This window comes from Phaenicophaeus curvirostris, chromosome 2, assembly GCF_032191515.1.
Source record: "Phaenicophaeus curvirostris isolate KB17595 chromosome 2, BPBGC_Pcur_1.0, whole genome shotgun sequence".
In the NCBI taxonomy this organism is placed as follows: domain Eukaryota; kingdom Metazoa; phylum Chordata; class Aves; order Cuculiformes; family Cuculidae; genus Phaenicophaeus; species Phaenicophaeus curvirostris.
Genome location: NC_091393.1, coordinates 89,384,857 through 89,405,485, shown reverse-complemented (window position 1 = coordinate 89,405,485; position 20,629 = coordinate 89,384,857). Strand labels below are relative to the sequence as shown.

General features: G+C 37.3%; 1 protein-coding gene across 1 annotated transcript in view; it reads left to right on the top strand.

Moving 5' to 3' along the window:
* Positions 1–20,200, top strand: part of CENPF (centromere protein F) — a 30,983-nt gene extending 10,783 nt beyond the window's left edge. Inside the window, 13 exon segments of the mRNA XM_069850893.1 lie at positions 124–248; positions 1,318–1,447; positions 2,702–2,824; positions 6,404–6,539; positions 7,707–9,373; positions 9,375–9,410; positions 9,412–9,543; positions 10,901–11,077; positions 11,491–11,563; positions 12,268–12,744; positions 14,603–14,796; positions 19,993–20,109; positions 20,111–20,200. Coding sequence (XP_069706994.1) covers positions 124–248; positions 1,318–1,447; positions 2,702–2,824; positions 6,404–6,539; positions 7,707–9,373; positions 9,375–9,410; positions 9,412–9,543; positions 10,901–11,077; positions 11,491–11,563; positions 12,268–12,744; positions 14,603–14,796; positions 19,993–20,109; positions 20,111–20,200 — 3,477 coding nt within the window.
* The last annotated feature ends 429 nt before the right edge of the window (positions 20,201–20,629 follow it).

Genomic DNA, 20,629 nt, shown 5'->3' with positions numbered 1-20,629 from the left:
TTATATAAATGCTAGAACAATTTTAGTAGGTGAAAGCAATCTTTTATATATGAGTGCAAATAAATTTAAATAAAACATTGCTTGTGTTTTTAACGCTTGTGATTGATAACTGAATTATTGCAGGTCCAAGTGATGGAGCAAATGATGAAAAGATTGTCAGAAGAACTGAATTGCCAAAGACGAAATGCTAAGAATATTCGTCGGTCTTTAGAACAGAAAATAAAAGCACAGGAAAAGGAATACCAACAGGTGAGGCAGAAAGAACTTTTAAATTTTGACTTCCTGAGGAGTTTAAAACACGTAGCTTATTTTGTGCATCTGCCTTTCAGTTTATTGCACATTATAGAAATATAAAAGTTACAAAGGTAATTGAAAAATTAAAACCAAACATCCTGATGGAAGGCAGAGGCTGTTGGAGATGTGCAGAATTATGTTAATATTCACTAGACAATACAGAATATGTGAGACACTCAACTGAGATACAAATCCATAAGAATCTAGGCTTAATTTGGTTTGTTGTTCACAGAATGTGAGTTCAAACTTAATAACTGATTGTGGAATCTGAGTTAATTTTTCATGCATCTCACACACGAGAAAATAATTTCTAAAGGATTATTTCTCTATTCTAATTTTGGTTCATGCTCAGAAGATGGTAAAGTATGAGACTTTTACATGGTGATTATTGTGGATAAATATCCTGTTTTTTCCTTCATTGTGTTTCATTACCCTCATGCGTTTTATTGTTTTACGTCCTAGTAAACTGGTGAAACCTGTGCAGAATCACGACTATAAGGTCCAAAGTCATAGGACTTTGTACAGCTGTACAGATTTCAGGAAGTCTCTTCTGGGAATATTATTTTTTGTTAAGTTTTCATGACTGACCTTGTAAGATTATCTTGTCGCTCAGTCCCATGCTAGGTACTATTTTAAGGCTAATTTTCTTAGGAAAAAAATCAACCCTGTGGTATGGAAAGTAAATAATAGCAGAGATGGATTTGTCCACTTGTATTGTAATGTAATTTTGATGCCATTACTTTCACTGGGTTTAGACATTTTTTCCCCTCTTTCTGTGAAAGGTATGTTGCTGTAATGGAGTTCTTAAGCAGATTGCATAAATTGAGTTAGGTTCATTCTTGCCCATGTAACATTTGCAGCATGCATTGAAGTTGGTTTTTAACTATTGTTCATGGTGTGAGACAAGTGCCTCTGAGCAGGCAGTCTTAGTTAATGAAAATCGGTTGTTATCACTCCAGTAACTACAACACAGACTTGTTGCAGTGATGTGTTTTTTCTTTGCTACTGTACCACTGTTTCCTCAGAACTCTCTTGTCAGCAACATTTCTTACAAAAATTAGATCAGCAGTGTAACCAGATAAGTAACAAGCTGAATCAGGAGCTACAGCAAGCCAATAGTAATTTCAATGCTCTGAAGCCAGAATTTTACAAAGTAGTCTATTTTTATATTGAAATCTTCTATTAGAGTTGTTATTTCATAGAATCATAGAATCATAGAATAACCAGGTTGGAAGAGACCCACCGGATCATCCAGTCCAACCATTCCTATCAAACACTAAACCATGCCCCTCAGCACCTCGTCCACCTGTGCCTTAAACACCTCCAGGGAAGGTGACTCAACCACCTCCCTGGGCAGCCTGTTCCAGTGCCCAATGACCCTTTCTGTGAAGAATTTTTTCCTAATGTCCAGCCTAAACCTCCCCTGGCGGAGCTTGAGGCCATAAAGTTGTCCCAGCATTTAGTTGCCATTGAGGCCATTTAATTGTCCCAGCAGTACTACCTTAATTTAATTATACATAAAGCAAAAAAGTAATTAATGTGGGGACTTGTTTTAATGTTTTATTCAGTTTGTATTAGCTGTTTTGCATTTACTGTTTCTCACTAAAATACTGCATATCAAGTTGTGAATTAAAGGAGTTTTAAATTTTTGGGCTGGTCCACTTCCCATAGGGAAGGAAGTGGGAATGCAGGGAAGTGCAGCTAAAATAAATCTAAGAGAAGAGCAGCTAAGGCTGATCACGAGAGACACCTTATATAGAAAATATGCAGAGGTGCAGTTTCATGACAGAGCTAAGCCAATCAACAGGTACTTGCACTTTGGAACAACACCCCCATTTCATACACCTTGGCCATGTACTCCTTGTACTTCCTTTTTATTAGTGCCCTGCAGATTGCTGATACAGGAGCAAACAAGAAATTATATATAAATTAGCACATATATATATATACACACACAGAGACATACACAGGCACAAATGTTTGCTGTTAGTTTAACTCCCTGAATCAGTTCTCCACAAAATCAGATGAGTATCGAGGCTTGTATAAGGAGAAACATCAGTATAAAATTTCTGATTCTCATAGCTTAGGAAAGAGGCTATTGTATTCCTGATCTCATTTGCGTACTACAGATATCCTTGTTGTGATGTAACTTCAAGTTGGACGTATTAATCAAATTTCAGACAGAAATACATGTATTTTAGAGACATACCATCTTTCTGTTCAGAGGCCGAAGAGTGAAAAGGCAGTAAGCAATTTTCTAAATCATAGTAAGCAGCATTAGGTTCATGGTGGGATAAAATAATATAGTTTTATTTTGTAATACGACATTGGAGTTCAAGAATGGGAACTTTTTAAAAAAAGTTATATATGCCTGTGAGTACAGTGTCAGTTTTCAATGTTCTTACAGGTAATGGCAGTGAAACAATGCTTGGAATATGATACCAATGATCTCACCCAGAAGCTGTGCAGAGCTGAGCTGGCTTTATTAGCAGCCCAGGCTAAGGAAACTGATTTGGCAAGAAGCATTGAGGTAATCAATGCAGAGGAGTAGTTGATGGAATTAATAACATAAATTGGTAATCTGCAAACAATAGTACTGCTGAGTATTTACTCATTTAGTGTATTTCCCCATAATCAATCTTTAAACACTTTTATGAATTATGGTAACATTTATTTGTTGTAAAACAAAATGGGGTCTTAATGTCATGTACATCAATGCAATTTGTGGAATTGGCTGTGTGGTTAGGATTCATTGCTGTAATGCTGCTGATATTGTTATAGTTCACGTTGGACTTACCTTCTATCAAAACCAGTAAGTTTCAAGAAATTCTTGCTTTTAGTCCTGAAATAAATATATCAATGCTTGACTGATTTTAAAAGTAAATTCTAGAACCATTGACTACTGCTTTGATGCACGCTGCCAAATTTAGAGATTTTATGTGTAAACATACTATATCCTTTTTTTTTTAAAAAAAAAAAAGGATTTTCATTTTTCCTTGAAGAAACACGATCCAAAAATGTAAACTACTGTAAAAACCTTCCCCAATATGAAGATAAATTCAGAGAAGTCTTTGGATGCTACCATACTACCTCATATTTACACATGCAGAAATCTTTCCACTTTAATGTCTCCTTTACCTTCTCAGTTATATTGTTTTGCTTTGCTGCCAATTACAGCAGCTACACATTTTTTAAATTTTTACAGTTGTGCCACTAGAGACCCCTCAATCCAAATTTTATCCTTTATATAGAGAATCAGAAATAGAAAAGAGAGCTCAATACCTGTGTAATCCATGTCACAGTGTGTTTTATTTAAGCAATTGTTTTTCTTGTTGCCTGTCATGAGCAGATGTAAAATAGACTGGCATAATTTCTGCCAAAAATTTACCTGTCAAAATTCTATGAGCAAATTCAATGCAAAACAATGAATTTTATTCAGACCAGCACAAGCATTGTTACAGCTTTAATGTATTGTGAAACTTTAGGTACATTCATGCTGGTAGATTACAATATCTGGGAACATTCCCAGCTATTAGAATATGACCATTTATGCTATTAATTATTAGAACAACACTTTGCATGGCTTTGGCGCAGCTGACTGACAGTCTTTGACACAACTCCCAGGCACAGTTTGGGAGTTCACATGAGCCTGGGACCATTCCCTACAGGTGGTTTGGTTACAGCCACCTGTTTTGGAAGATAGAAGACTTCAGTGGTACAGATATGGGCTGTTCCACGCCACTTGTCCCCAGTGCCAGACAGTAGTCCTTGAAACCTATTTAGTAAATAAATATAACCAGTGCCTTCCAGATTAAGATCATTTTTGTTCTTCCAACATATCCTAGAGGAGAAAAGCCTCTATCAAGCTTCTGCACATTCTTAATGTATATTTTCATATTTTTAGAAAAAACCCAAAAGATATTTTGTTTTAGATATTGTGGGCTAATGCCCTTTCTGGCTTTGAAGTTTTAGAGTAAGGTTAGATTTGATACAGTTTTTTGACATCCCATTGTCAGAGAGCATCTTATTTGTGGAAATGTCTTTTTTCTGAACATTTTTGGGAGTGCTTCATTTTATCTACCAGTCTAGTATCCCTCTTGCTAGGCTGTAACTATAGTCAGATTTTTTTTTCATATTTGTTTGTCTTGGTCAGACAATTGAACAGGTGATGACAGCAATGTCATATTAAAGCAAAACAAATAAAAGTATGAAGAAGCTTAATCTGCGGTAGATTGTAGTATTTGAAGAGATTAGTAGCACTACAGTTCTCTCTAAAGACACACATGAGAAAGCATGGTATTGTGTCAGCAGAACTTAGTGCACGGGTTGTCTTCCTCACTCATAAACAAGTAAAATGCAAAACATTACATTGAATTGTTTTGAAGACTCGGAGGCTTTGGTGACAGTAGATTTTGTTTAAAAAAAAAAAGAATTCAAGAATAAGATTGGCATTTCTTTTCCTTTATTAAAGGGAGATTGTGGCAGTTTCATTCTGAAGTCTAATACTCAGTGGAGAATACAGTTGGTTTTCCACAGGTTAATCCACTGCTATGTTTAGTCCTCGCTGTAGAGTAAGACTGGTGTTACAAAAAAGTTGCAAAACACATGCACATGTGAGACGTACTGGATATACTTAGTCTAAGGACTACTAAGGACTACTAGCTCAGTTCTGGCATTTTAGCATATGATTTACATTTTAATGGTGGAAGCAAACCTGTTATTATTCTTGGAAAATTGATAAGTGTGTCCCTAAATTGCTTGTAAACTTGCCCTGTGAAGAGTTTCACCAGAGTAATAGTGCTACCTGTACGTAGGTTCTGGAGTTCGCTTTGGTTTGGTTTTTGCTTTTTCAAGGAACAATTGCAGAATGTCTAACTTGAGTAAAACAATATATAAGTAGAATCAATAACTGGATTGAATGGCTGGTTATTATCAGATACTTAGTCCTTTAAATTATGGTTTCCAGGGTGTTGCTAAGTGGTGTTTATTGGGCAAGATTGCACCAAATCAAAATAAATGGACCTTTCAACCATTTTAATTCCTTAAATTTGTTTGGTTCCCTTTCCATAGAACACCCTCGATTTTGTAGTGAACAGGCATTTTGCATTTTTTGAATGCAAAAATTTTGGAAATTTGCACTTCTTTGAAAAACTTACTGTTAAGATTACTAGAAAACTTTCTTCCTTGACACTTATATGTGACTGGATATTTTTTAAACTGTGAGTAGGAAAGGCTATGAGTGGAAGGAAAGGTAAATGTTAGTGACAGTGACAGTTTTAATTGTGTTCTGAGGGTGATTTATTTATGTTGTTACAAAAACAAGCCTGCCATGCCAGCAAGCTTTTAATTTTTTTCATCAAGACCTTTCCATTTCTTGAGCTTGGCTTTTGTGAATTGCTGCCCATCTGCTAGTAGTAAATGGATGAATAATTAGTGGCCTGTTTCCAATTGAGCCATGCCAGTGCCATGCCATCTGTCGTTCAGCAGCACAGGAGTTTGGAGAAAAAGGATTAGTTTCCTTAAAAAAACTTCTGTTTGGATTCCAAGATGTGATGTAATTACATAGGGTTGTTTGTTTATTTAAAAACTTCTATTTATTTGGAGGAAAATACTTCTAATGGCAGAACAATCTTCTGAAAGAGTAAGCACATCTAAATAAAATTTGACCAGAGTTGACATGATGATAATGTTCATTGGAAGGAGAACTTGTCTTTCCATAAGATGATAAGTGAAATTTGATCTATAAAATTCTTGTTAATTTTTATGCCAATACAAGGATTTATTTCCTTTGTTGCTTTGGGAAAGTAGTCTAACTTCATCAACTCAGATTTTGTAGGATATGTCTTGTTCTATCTCAATCTGTTTGGAGCAGGTCATGTGTAGCTGTTTGCTCTAGGTAAACAAGGGGCATGCCAGCTACTTCAACTGGCAACATCTCTCAGATACTGTCAACTAGTTAAGAACAGTTCAGCTGATATTCACTGGTTGGGAACCAAGGCATAGCTGCCCAAAGACTTAATATAGCCTAATAAATCTCTTTCTTTTGACTGAATTTTTTGATCATCTTGACAATTTGCATGAAATATGGCCTTATCTGGTTTTGTTTTAGAAGGTGAAGTGGGAGAAACACCTTCTTAACTGCCAACTAGGAAAAAAATTGCAAGTGATCCGCCAACTTGAAGAGGAACTTAATACAATTAGGCAGTCTCTAAAGCAGAGCCAGAATTTTGCAGAAGAGATGAAAAGTGAGTTACGTATTTTATGTATTTAGATTTGCAGAACTCCTGTACCTATTTAATGATATTTTTCCTGCAATTCTGTAAGTTTCATTGTGAATTAAGTAAGGTTTCCACTGTTGGATGTGATTAGAGTTTTTAGCCAACACTGAGCTTGTCCTAAATGGGAATGAATTTTTACCTATGAATATATGGAGTTCCTGAAGATACAGAATTTTGAAATTAATTGAAATGTACTGATCTTATCAGCAAACTGAATTTCACAGAATGTATTTGAACCAGAAGAGTTCAGTTTTGTAATCATTTTATGTATTTCACAGAGTTTATTAATAGGAAGTGGTAGGAAAATGTTATGTAACCACCAATAGCTGAGTGTTGCTTGTGGTGTTTGATTCTGATTGAGAACACAGTTTTTAGGAACTGAATTGAAATATACGTTGTACATCTGCTTGATCTGACTAAAAAAGGTGATAGATTCCCACTTGTTCCTGTACATCCCGCATCTATCTGTGCATCAGTTAAACTTCATTTAAGATTTCAAAATAGAGCTTTTGAATTTGATTCTGTTCTCCTTAAAATTAATGACCAAGCTTTTCATTGCCTTTCAGCTGATGATTTGGTTTTAATTGTAGCCTTTACCAGTGGAATGTAATGCCTTCCCCCACTCCCAGTTGTTCTTGGTGTTCTTAGTCTGTTTCTACTAAAGCACAGAAACAATTATGACAATTTATAAAATGGCTGTGTAGACTTAGTCATTCTTTGGCAGAAAACGAGTATAAGACTGACAAGAAGGCCACGTACTGGAGCAAGATCTGTCCTGTAAAAAAAAAAAAAAAAAGGAAAGAAAGAAATGTAGTGCTACTTTATATAAGAATTTGGTGAGAATCAGACACTGAAACTGTGAAACTGTAGGTAGTTACACCTGTGAAGTATGAACTGGCCGGCTTAGAGTGCAGACTTGTATCAGACTGCAGAATGGAAACTTGATAGCATATGAGTGCTCAGTGTCCAGTATCCTAAGGTGATAAAACAATCCTTTATCCAGTGAGAACATTTCAGAGTAATGCTTCGCACTATAATGAGAATTGAAAATAATAAAAGTAAATAGTAATATTTAATCTAGAAAATTATCATTCAAATTGACTGGAAAAGATTTGATGGTGTCTTGTTTTACAGATAAGAATACTTTTCAGGAAGCAGAGCTGAAGTTACTAGAAGAGAAATATAAAAGGCAGAAGAGCTCCCTTTCACTGGAGAAGCTGAAAATAGTTTTAGCTGACATGGAAAAGCAACAAGCCCAAGAGCTGCTCAAGGAAAAACAAAATCATATTAAAGAGCAAAACTGCAAAATAAGTAAAATGGAGGAAGAATTGGAAACTTTACAGAGCGTCCTTGGATTCAAAGAGAAAGAATGGGAAGAATTGCAAAAAGAGTTTACTGCTTTTTCTCAATGGAAAAAGGAAAAAGATCATCTTATACATAAACTTAAGTCTGAAAATGAAGGTCTGCTGACTCATATGAGTGACTTGGAGAATTCCCTTCAAAGTCAGCAAATCAAAAATCAAGAATATCATGAGAAACTCATTATGATGGAAATAGAAAATGACAGGAAAAGTACAGAGATCAGAGAACTTAAAAACAAGCTGGAACATAAGAGCACAGAATTAGATGAACCAAGAAAAGCTTTCAACAAACTTCAGTGGAAAGCAGAATGTTCTGATAAAAAGTACTGTAAAGAGTTAGATAATATGTCCTGTAAAATATCCCAGTTTACCAACCAAGTTGGTGAACTAGAAGAAAATTTACAATTAGTAGCAAGTGAAGAACTGCAATGGGAACAATGTTATCATGACCTGCAAGGTGAATATGAAAAAATCTCTTGTCTTGTAAAAGCAAAAGATACTTCAGAAATGACAGAAGACGGAGAAGTTAATTTATGGAGTGGTCAGGATAAAACTGTTCTAGATAATACACAACTTGCAGCAAATAACTCCATTGGAGATGATCACGGATGTGCAAGACCTCTTGTAGAAGTCAGAAAAACTGAGAATCTGTCCGTTTTACAAGATCAATTATCTTCTCTTGAGATTTTCTTAGTGGCTCAAAACCAGCTGAGTTCAAATCATCAACAGCAGATTGAAGAGTTACTGCAAATAAAGGGAGAAACAGAACAAAGATTATTTAATGTAGAGCAGATCCATGAAAGCTTCGTTACAGAAACTAAGCAGTGCATTAGTAACTTGCAAGCGAATATTTTGGCACAGCGGAAATTCATTGAAAAAACTTTAGCTGTTCTTGAGGAAAAGGATGTGCAACTGCAAGCACTGAATGAAAGATTAGAAAACCAACAAGCTGAGCTTCAGGATTTAAAGATCAATAACAAATTGCTGGAAGATTCAATAACACAACTGAAGCTCATATCTGGAACATGGGATTCAGAGAAGACAGACATGTCTTCAAGGATTTGCTCGTATACCAAAAACATTGAGGATATTACTAAAGAAAATGCAGCTCTTAGGGATTTAAGCAGAGCTTTAGAGCAAGAACAAATAATGTTACTGGAAGCAAATAAAAATATTTCTAATAGTTTAAAGGAAAGAGAAGAAATAATTTCTGACATGTCCAGAAAACACAAGGAGGAAAGACAATGTATTGAATTAAGAACCGAAGAAATTAATATAGAGCTTCAAGTTTTTCAAGCAAAGAATAAATTGGTGGAAGAAGAAAACACAAACATGAGCATTCAGAGAGAGGAGACAATTGAATTTGAGGAAAAGGATGCAAAATTAGAACAAGAGAAACAGGTATTTAGTAGGAATAAAGATATCTTATGCAAACTAACAGGCTAAAGAAGAAATAAAGGATTTGGTTCAAGAGCTTTCAGCAGCTACAGTCAGAATTTGTCAGTATCCAACATGTGCCTTCTACAGAGACTGACTGTTTAGGGCAGTACATGTTAAATATCAGAGTAGCACAAAATACAATGACAGAGAAATGTAGTATCATATTTATGGTAAGCCAAATTTAAATTCTGAAATTGAATGCATTTAAAATTGTGTCCTGCAGAAGTAACATAGTTCTTGAGAGAAAGTAGAAAAATAAACTGTACCATGAGTTCTGGTTTATGCATCACAAGGATCAGAAGAAATAACAGATGATGATGACAAGACCAATAAGTGTAGTCTGTTAGCGTTGTGTAGTACTTTGCGCTGCTTTCTTGTTTTTTCTTTAGGTCTGTATCAGTGTGGATCCTACTGTGTTAGTGAGTGTGCATGAGGTGCTGAGGAGCATGGTTTAGTGATTGATAGGAATGGTTGGACTCAATGATCCTGTGGGTCTTTTCCAACCTAGTGATTCTGTGATTCTGTGATATTGTCTTTACAAGCTTAGATCTCTGATTAACACAGTTTGTTAAAGATGCACATTCTTCAGATGTTCCTTCATGGGACAAGCAAACTAGGACTGCTTCCACACCTTAAATTTCTTTCACTATCATCAACAAAACAGAACAAGCTTGTAGAACAATTAATTTTAGTTTCAACCTGAATTCTTTCAAAATATCGAAGGGAACAAGAAATCTGGGAGTCAGCTCTGTCTTTTTTATCAGTGCTGTAGATGGCATGAAACAAGTGAACTAGATTTTGCTGCTCCTTATAAGGAGTGGCAGAGTCAGACCTTCACTCAGAATGGAGGAAAACCAGTTTAATTCTTGCATACAGTGTATGAGACTAATTCCCCTTAAAAATAAATATAACAGGTGCATTTTCTGCTTGTGAGAATTTGTTTTGACCATAAGCCTTGCGCAAGTGGCCTCCAGTGCCCTGTCAAAATAGACTCACAAATTAAATTTTAATACCACTCTCTCCATCAGAGCATCTTGAAGCTGTACATTTTGGCCAGCTGTGCAACACTAAGCAACTGTTCCTTGCAGAGAAGAAAATCTTTCACATGTATATGCTGCTTGCAATTCACATAGAGCATCCACCCTGATACATGGACACTAGAAGGGAAAAATACTGTTCCTTACCATACACAGCTGGAGCTTTTGATTCAGGTGCTGCCTTCAGACCCTGTTCTTTTTCACAGTCCTCAAGTTTTGAAGTTAATAATTTTTATTGTTTCAAATATACCCCTCAGATCATAATGTTTCTTTTTAGAAGACTCATATTTGCCTCCTGTCATGCCTTTTGTGTTCACATGTTCCATTCATTGATTACAATGTTTTTAGCCAGTGTTAAGTACTTTTTTTTTCACCAAGTTGTTTTTGGGAATTCAAAGACATTTCAGATGTAAGGCCAAATAGTTTAATGGGGCAACTGTTTCTCCATTGAGAATAAAGAAAATCAAGAATGTGCTATTACTATTTCCAGATTCAGCTGCATCTCACTATGTCAGAAAAAAATGAACCAACTAAGAGTTTGGGGATGGATGAGAAAGAACAACAAGAAAAAGAAAGTGAAATGAAGAGAGAAATATCAGAATATAAAGACAGACTACTTCAAGCAGAGAAACATCATCTGGATGCTCTGACAGAAGCAAACCAAAAGGTAAATCAGAAAACAGGAAGAATGGTGCTGTGAGTTTTTAATTAAATTCTGTGTTATTTACAACATCTTACTGATCCTATTGCAAAATAATTTGTCTTTAGAAAATAATATTTCTAAACTCTATATATACTTATCTCAAAACTCAGTAAATATTAAATTAACCTTTTTCCATATAGCAGGCAGTGAAAGTGGAATTTCACTAAATCAGAATCAGAGCTTAGTAAGTGTTAAGTGTATATGTGATTTATCTGGGAGTATGCATTTGAAAAAGGGAAAGAAGCACTTTATTACGCTACATCAACAAAGTGATAACAAGTGGAAAAAGGACTGCTCTTTCAGAGTTAATACAGCTTTCTCATAGTTAGGATGCTAGTCTTGAAACCAGTAATCTGAGCATTCATAATTTGTTTCAGATGGAGCAGGAAAAGGAAATGTTGCAGAAACAACTATGTGAACTATTAACGAAGAAGGAGCATAAGAAAGAAGGTAGCTGAATCTAGATTCACTCTTAATGCTTTCTTAGCAGTGCATTAGTTTGTAAAACTGCTTTTCTTTTTTCCCCTAAAATGTCCATTTGTATAGGCAGCTCTAATATACAGCATGATTCTTAACTGTCTCAAACATTTTAAAAATCTAGTTCATCATCTTTCTCTTAAAAGTATCAGAGACAACTCTGGATTATGAATATGTATTTTGAATATTCCATTTTTTGTAGTTAGAAGTGACTTATGGAAGAAGAAGGGTGTGTTTCTTAATTACTGAAGCTTGTGTACAAGTTCTGTTATCATTTTCCAGCAAGCTTTCCCCTCTGATTCTCTTGCTTTATCCTTTATGTTTTGGCTCATCTCATGAGATGCACTGTATTGTAAATAATACTTAAAGAATGTTAGGTGTACAGACTTGAGTGTTCAGAATGTACAAAATGACAGGGAAAATATTTGCCCATGCATTGGTAAAGAATTCTTCTCAGATGTGGCATGTTTGCTCTCTATTTAGAAAAAAAATATATCTAATGTATTACTAATTTTGCTACGCACCATCACTTATATTTTCATAGTTGCACAGTTATAGAAGATGTATAATTAAAAGATATGTGACCATTGCATTATACATTCTTATCTATGCATATCTTATTTTATCTTATCTTTTTTAATCTCAGTTATATAAATAATGTTATTTTGCTTTGAAAGGTCCTGATGAGAATGCCATTACAGAAGAAATGAAGCTAAAACTGGAAGAACCACAGGAATGTACAGAATTGAAAACCAGAGAAGTAGATGAGCACTTGGAGAAATACCACCATCTACTTGTTAAATATTATAAACTAAAGGAAGAAAATGAGATACTAAAATCACGGATCAATTGGTTGAATGCTGGGCTGAAACAGTCAACAAGTGGTGCTGTCAGTGCTTCTTTGCAGAATTCGCCTAAGCCATTGACAGTGAGTAATGAATCTGTCGAAGAGATGTGGTCAGATGAAGGTACTACTGGGCCTTCAAGTGAAAGGCAGAGCTGTGAGGACATCAGGAAAGATAATGCAGAACCAAGATTCACTGTGCCAGAGATTTCACCAAAAGAAAAAAGGAAAGATGAGATCTGTCAAAATCTGCTGGATCAGGAGGACACATACTATGAGCTAGATGGGCTTCCAGAAGTAGTGAAGAAAGGTATTTATACTGTTTTATGAAAGCAAATACTCTCTGAGCACTCCACCCTTGTGAGACCCCACCTAGAGCATTGTGTCCAGTTCTGGAACCCCGAACATAAGAAGGATATGGAACTGTTGGAACAGGCCCAGAGGAGGGCTACAAAGATGATCAGGGGACGGGAGCACCTCTCATATGAGGACAGGCTGAGAGAACTAGAGGGAATGGCTATAATATGAAGAGGGGAAGATTTAGACTAGACATTAGGAGGAAATTCTTCATGATGAGAGTGGTGAGGCACTGGAACTGGTTGCCCAGGGAAGTTGTGGATGCCCCATCCTTGGAAGTGTTTAAGGCCAAGTTGGATGGGGCCTTGAGCAGCCTGATCTAGTGGGAGTTGTTCCTGCACATTGCAGGGGGGTTGGAACTAGATGGTCTTTAAAGTCCCTTCCAACTCAAACCATTCCATGATTCTATGATACGCTGATGTATACAGCAAAGGGAACAAACAGGAGGAGCTGGAAGCCATTGTACAGTAGGAAAACTACAGTAAAGTTGTCATCACAGAAACATGATGGGACAACTTGCACAACTGGAGTGCTGCAATGGGCAGCTATAAACCCTTCAGATGGGATAGGAAAGGAGGGAGAGGTGGTGGGGTAGCCATGTATATTAGGGAGTGTTTTGATTGCCTAGAGCTTAATGATGGTGATGATAAGGTTGAGTGTTTATGGGGAAGTCCAACAAGACAGATCTGGTGGGAGCCTGCTATAAACCACTCAATCAGGATGAGGAGGCTGACAAAATATTCTATAACCTTTAACACTGTTTCCCACAGCATTCTCCTGGAGAAAATGGCTACTCATGGCTTGGATGTTATACCCTTCACTGAGTAAAACCCTGGCTGGATGGCTAGGCCCAGAGAATTGTGGTAAACAGAGTTAAATGCAGTTGGCAGCATGTCACAGGTGGTGTTCCCCAAGGCTCAGTGTTGGGTCAGGTTCTGTTTAATGTCTTTATCTATGATCTGGATGAGGGGACTGAGTGCACCCTCCATAAGTTTGCAGGTAACACCACATTGAGTGCAAGTGTTGATCTCCTTAAGGGCAGGAAGGCTCTAGAAAGGAATCTGGACAGGTTGGGTCAATGGAATGAAGCCAGTGGTGTGAGGTTCAATGGGGTCAAATATTAGATCCTGCATTGGGCCACAACAACCCCATGCAACACTACAGGCTTGGGGAAGTGTGGCTGGAAAGCTGTCCAGTGGAAAAATCCTGGGGGGTATTCATTGATAGGTGTATGAACATGAGCCAGTGGTGTGCCAAGGTGGCCAAGAAGGCCAGCAGCATCCTGGCTTGTATCTGAAATAGCGTGGCCAAGAGGACTGGGGAGGTGATCATCCACCTGTACTCATCATTAGTGAGGCCACATCTCACAGACATTGAGGTGCTGGAGTTTGTTCAGAGAAGGACAACAAAGCTGGTGAAGGGTCTGGAGCATAAGTGGTATGAGGAGTGGCTTAAAGAATTGGGTTTATTTAATCTAGAGAAAAGGAGGCTGAGAGGAGACCTTATCACTATCTACAACTACCTAAATGGTGGTTGTAGTGAGGCAGTTGTTGGTCTCTTCTCCAGTAACAAGTGATAAGACAAGAGTAAATGGCCTCAAGCTGTGCCAGAGGAGTTTCAGACTGGATATTAGGAAAAATTTCTTCACTGAAAGAGTTGTCAGGCGCTGGAACAGGCTGCTCAGGGAAGTGGTTGAATCGCCATTAGGTTAACAGTTGGACTTCATGATCTTAAAGGTCTTTTTCAGTCTAAACAATTCCATGATTCTTTGATTACTTAGCTGTTTTTAATAGAAGTTCCTTATTTTTCAGGGTTTGCTGATATCCCCACTGGAAAGGGTAGCCCTTACATTTTACGTAGAATATCCCTAAATCTAAGAACCAGTCCCCATCCAGCTTCCCCGAGTGAGAAATTGCCTTTGCCTACACAAGATACGCAAAAATGTCGACCAAATAATCTTGATAAGCATTCCTGTTCAACACCTGATGGCAGCAAACTGCAAAAGGTAACTTTAAAAAAATGTATCTGGCTATGAAAACCATGGGGAAAAGCTAATGCATTTTCTAAATATATTCATCTGGCAAGTAACTTTTAGGACACGTTATTACATTTCTCTCATGTGAGGACACATTCTTTTCTTTTGTCAGCAAGGCAGTGAAGGTAAGATCATAAATACTGAATTACTCAAACATAACAGAGGTCTTGACCATGCCAGCAGTTTGCAGGTTGTTCCTGTGATGTGATTTCATAGAGAAACCCATTGAGAAATGTAAATTAAATACAGGTGTATCTTCAGTTTCTAATAATGGATTCTAAAGAGCAAACTTTTCTTATACTGTGGTTTCTTAGGCTTCGGAAAAAGTAAATAGCAAAAAGATTTAATCTTTGGGAGTCTTGAGTTGAGGTTTAACATTTTCTGCTAAGAACTTTTCTTGGAATTCCAGAGTCGAGATGCTATAAAATAATTACAGATATTTTAGAGGCTCTTAAACATGTAAATAGGTAACATTTAGCTGGTAAAGAAACTAGACTTAAATACTACTGTTTACAAGATTTTAAAGTTATCGAAACAAATAAGCACTACAGAGTTAGATTTTGAGAGCTGATGTTTGTTAAAAAAAGTCTAGTAACTGAAATTTACAAACTTTGTGTTTTCAGTAATAAAACACATTGTTGGATGTTTCACAGGATGTCAGAATAAGTTATTCTTCCTAAGCTTATACAAATACTTTGCAGGTTTTAGAAAAACGTTCCATCTTTAGGACAGAAATCAACTTTTTAGTTGCCCAAAGTTTTTAGTCATACTGTCTCAAGCTATGCTATAAGAGAAAATAGTTGTTATATATTGATACTTCTTTACATGAAGGCTACACAGAAGTGTACCAGTTGATAAAAATTCTTCCAGGCTGCCAGGCTGCACAAAAGCATTCTCTTGGCAATCAGCGGAGTCTGCCGCTCAGACAAGAGTGAAGCCGTAAAACAAGAGTACAACTGGAGGTGCATCCAGTGTGCTGTGTCTTGGTATTCATTTCTCCAGATGGAATGACATTGTGCAAGAGGGGATGAAACCTGATCTGTACAAACCCGGAGAGGACTCTGCTTTCCCTGAAACTAAGCATCTGCCAAGCCACCTCTTGTACTTCCCAGTATGCCCTGGCTTTGCCCATAGCCAAAGGTCTTAAAATGTTAATATTTGCCTTTGTAAGTAACTTTGGTAACTAGATAGGCCTAGTCTAACTGAAAGACCTTTAAAGAAATTCAGTATTTGCCTCAAGTCTAACAAAGTAACACAAACCAAATACTGCATATAGTTCAAATGAACAAAAACTTTACATACAAGGTACTCTTCTGTAATTAGACTGACCTATGGCTGGGGTCAGGTCAGTGGACCTTGTAGCTTTTTCTTCAACATCTCTAGTTGTTTGTTGACTCAAGTATTAGGTAATTAAAGCAACCCTTGTGGCACTATGCCTAGAGGCATCTTCCAGGGAGACTGGAAGAGGCCCATCTTAAAGGACACATTTTGATTGCTTCAGCTTCTGTAAATATACCAGCAAATCTTTTCATAAAAGTTAGAATCATAGAATAGTTTGGGTTGGAAGGGACCTTAAAGAGCATCCAGTTCCAACCCCCCTGTCATGGGCAGGGCCACCTTCTGATAGATCAGTTTGCCCAAGGCCCCATCTAATCTGGCCTTGAACCCCTCCACGGATGGGGAATCCACAACTTCCATGGGCAACCTGTTCCAGTGCCTCACCACTCTCATCATGAAGAAATTCCTCCTAAGTTCTAGTCTAAATCTGCCCCCCTCCAGTTTATAGCCATTGCCCCTTGTCCTATCACTACATGCCTTTGTAAACAGTCCCTCCCTAGCTTTCTTGTAGCCTCCCTTCAGGTACTGGAAGGTTGCTAAAGGTAAATAATTTCAGATAGTTTCATGAATCTCCCAATTATTTTAGGGATCATGTGTGGAAAGGTAGGAATTTAAAAAAAACAGAAAACTCTTGATGATCACGGGTATGAAACACCTTGGTAAAAGACAGTAGAAATGAGACCTCTCAATTTGGCGATGAGTATTTCTCTAAATGCGCTCTTGAGGACACTTAGTCAAATCCGTTTGCTTTGAACTGAACACTGAATTGTATTACATTCATCTTGCTCAACAGCTCTTTATTCCATAAAGCCCTCTACTGTGATGTTAATTTGTTTAACTCCAGCAGTCCAGTGATATAGTACCGTAGGATAGATGCTGATAACAGATAACAGTACTTGCAGTTTCCAGCTGTTCTCACTGTGTGCTATTTGCACACACGTTGGTGCCAGATCAGATGATCATGGAGCAGCCCAGAAAGGTGGAAGTGGGTGGAAAGGAATGATTTGCTGCTGCTCAGAATAGTATTTTTGAGATGGAATTTAGAGTGAAAAGTAGGCCTGGGTTATCTTGCTTCTGTGTTAGCAAGGTGCATTAGGGACAAAAAGAATAAAGGAGTCAATTTAGAGTGTTAGTTTGAAATCTGTTGCTTGGAAAGCAGCACTTGCTTACGCCTTGTCAATGAAGTGATGATAGTAAGTCACCACTGTCTTAGATTTGATACAGCTTTCTCGTAGGTAGGATGCTAGTCTTGACTCCAGTAATCTGAACATTCATAATTTATTGCTATATCTGCCTTATTGGTATTTCAATTCTTGTTTTTCTGCTAAGTTAATCACCTATATGTACTCATCTGGTAAGAGGACTTCCATTTTCCTGCAGCGAAGGAGCTGCTATATTGATGTTGTATGGAAACAAGTATACATTACAGCCACATTCTACAGCTAATATTGCATAACAGTTGAGCTTCCATTTGACGTTGTGATGTTTAAGTGGAAGAATTATGTTTCTGATATAATAACTGCACTTCTTATTTTGTAGGCTGATAATATTAACACTGGAGTTCAACAGAAGGAAATTGAATTTGCTTGCAGAAAAGTCCTATTGTGGCTGAAATCCTATAACCGGGTGGAACAGGAAAAGGAAATGTTGCCGAAACAACTAGCTGAATATGACGAACTCTGAAAGAAGAAAAATATAACTATGTCAAAGTAGAAGAAAGAAGGTAACTGGATCTAGATTCAGTCTTAATGTTTTCTTAGGAGTGCAGGCATTGCCTGGATGTCTGTATTTTATTACTGTTTCATTAAGTGATGCCATTAAGTTTTATTTACACTCATTTATGTTATGTTTTCCTATAACTTTAGAAATAAACGGAGGGTCTTGCTTTTAAAGAAATTCCATAGTGCAAAAAAAGAAAAGAAGCCTTGGCAGCTTAGTAATCACCTGCCAGCACAATACAAGCTTGTTATAGGTTCTTGCTGACCAGTCAAGCTTACAAAAAATAACAAATAATTGGTAATAAATTGGTTTTAATTTAACTGGGGGAGGGATTTTCTGAACAGTCCCCTTCCTTGCCTAAACTTATATTGTATAAGTCTGAGGACAGGCAACCTTTACCTTCAACTATATAGAAGAAATTAAGATTTTGTTGTTGGTTTTCCTTCCATGTGTAAACACGCAGAAGTCACCAGTTCTAGGAATTTGTGCCCTTCTCCTTTGGACATTGCTAGATATATGTGTTTGGGTTTTTTTCAACATGATGTACATCTGGGTATTTCTGGAGGAATTGTTCACAATATGATTTCATTGTTTGTTGAAACCATCAAAATGTGTAGTTTCATGCTTTGGATTAATATGATAAACAGTGTGTCTTGTTTCTAGAGTGAAGTAAGCCTTGTTTCCTTCTCTTTGGCGGGTACTTATATGTACTTCATTTCTCACACCCAGTTTCAAACCGTTGTAAATTTCTCAAGGTGTTTAAAATGTATCCTGTCATTTTCATATGCAAATTAATTCACTTTCCTATGTGAATTTAATGTAGAATTCAAATGGAGTGTTTTGGCTGCACATAAGTTAAAACGAGAAAGCAGTGATTTCTGTCCACCTGTGTGCAAAAGAAGTGACTGTTACATTTTATGTTTGCAGAATATGTACAGGAAAAATGAAATACAGATCTCAGTATGCAATATACGGTACCTTAGTGAGCAGATTAAGAGTACTGTCTGTTCCTGGTTTAGTTTTTTTCTGCTCCTAGGAAATGGCTTGCCAGCTGTGTAGCAGGTAGTCCATTTTACACTACACCAATACAATTATCATAGAATCATAGAACAGTTAGGGTTGGAAGGGACCTTGAAGGTCATCTAGTTCCAATCCCCCTGCCATGGGCAGGGGCATTCCACTAGATCAGGTTTCCCAAGGCCCCGTCCAACCTGGCCTTAAACACCTCCATGGATGGGGCATCCACAACTTCCCTGGGCAACCTGTGCCAGTGCCTCACCACTCTCGTGATGAAGAAATTCTTCCTAATGTCTTTTCTGCCCTTCTTCAGTTTATATCTGTTCCCCCTCATCCTATCACCAAAAGCCTTTATGACTAGTCCCTCTCCAGCTTTCCTGTAGGCTCCTTTCAGGTACTGGAAGGTTGCTATAAGATCTTGGAGCCTTCTCTTCTCCAGGCTGAAGAAGCCCAACTCTCTCAGCCTGTCCTCATAGGGAAGGTGCTCCAGCCCTTGGATCATCTTTGTAACCCTCCTCTGGACCAGTTCCAGCAACTCCATATCCTTCTTGCACTGAGGATTCCAGAACTAGACACAGTACTCCAGATGAGGTCTCACAAGAGTGGAATAGAGGGGCAGAACCACTTCCCTCTTCCTGCTGGCTACGCTTCTTTTGATGTAGCCCAGGATACCTTTGGCCTTCTGGACTGTGAGCACACACTGCCAGCTCATGTCGAGCTTCTCATCGACCAGCACTCCCAAGTGCTTCTCTGCAGGGCAGCTCTCAATCATGTCATCCTCCATCATGCCCTGATCCAGGTGTAGGACCTTGCACTTGGCCCTGTTGAACCTCATAAGGTTCTCACAGGCCCATGTCTCCAGCCTGTCCAGGTCCCTCTGGATGACATTCCGTCCTTCCGATGTGATATCAAGTCTCATTATATTGTATACTCAAAGTGATAAATGTCTTCAAAGCTTCTGTATTCAGTATGTATATAGATGTTTGTAACTTCCCAATATTTAGTCATTTGCAGTAAGTCTTTTGACCTACTGCAGAAAGCTAATATAGTTTTCCATTACCATTAAACAGTACATTTTGGTTTGTGTTGCAGGTAAATGATGAACGGTCCCAAGCAGTAGCAGCTGTTCCACCGGAGAAATCTTATTCAAGGTCATCACTTTGTCTGCATAAGCAATCCACAAAAAATATCTCTCATAATAGTAGGAAGGAGTTGTATGATGCACAAATCCAAAAATTCTCTAACTGAACAAGGACTACCTGAACAAGATGAGCAAAATGAAAACTGTAAGGTGCAATAACTTGGTGTGGACTTAATCACAAGTGAAAATAATTGACTATCTAAACACAGTTTGGGAAATAAGTATGAGAACTACATGGAGGGCACCATTTTCTCTTATCTAATGATTAACGATACATGTGTTCTGCAGAGCTTGTTCTTGAATATTTACTAATACTCTAATATACTACTAATATATACTAGTATACTACTAATAGTCACTCAGACGTGTGGAAAGATAGTGAAACAATAGATACAATTGATGTTCTTCAGAATTTTCTGTAAGCAATCCTTTGTAAATCAGTTAATAAATTAAGCAATGGAAAAAGTGGACTACTAGCTACCTTTTTTATTGTGTACTTAAGATTGATTTACAGATGGAAACTAAACTCATCTATGTATCTCTAAAAATATTAGGTTCCAGGAAAAATGAAGCTAATGAAACAGTGAC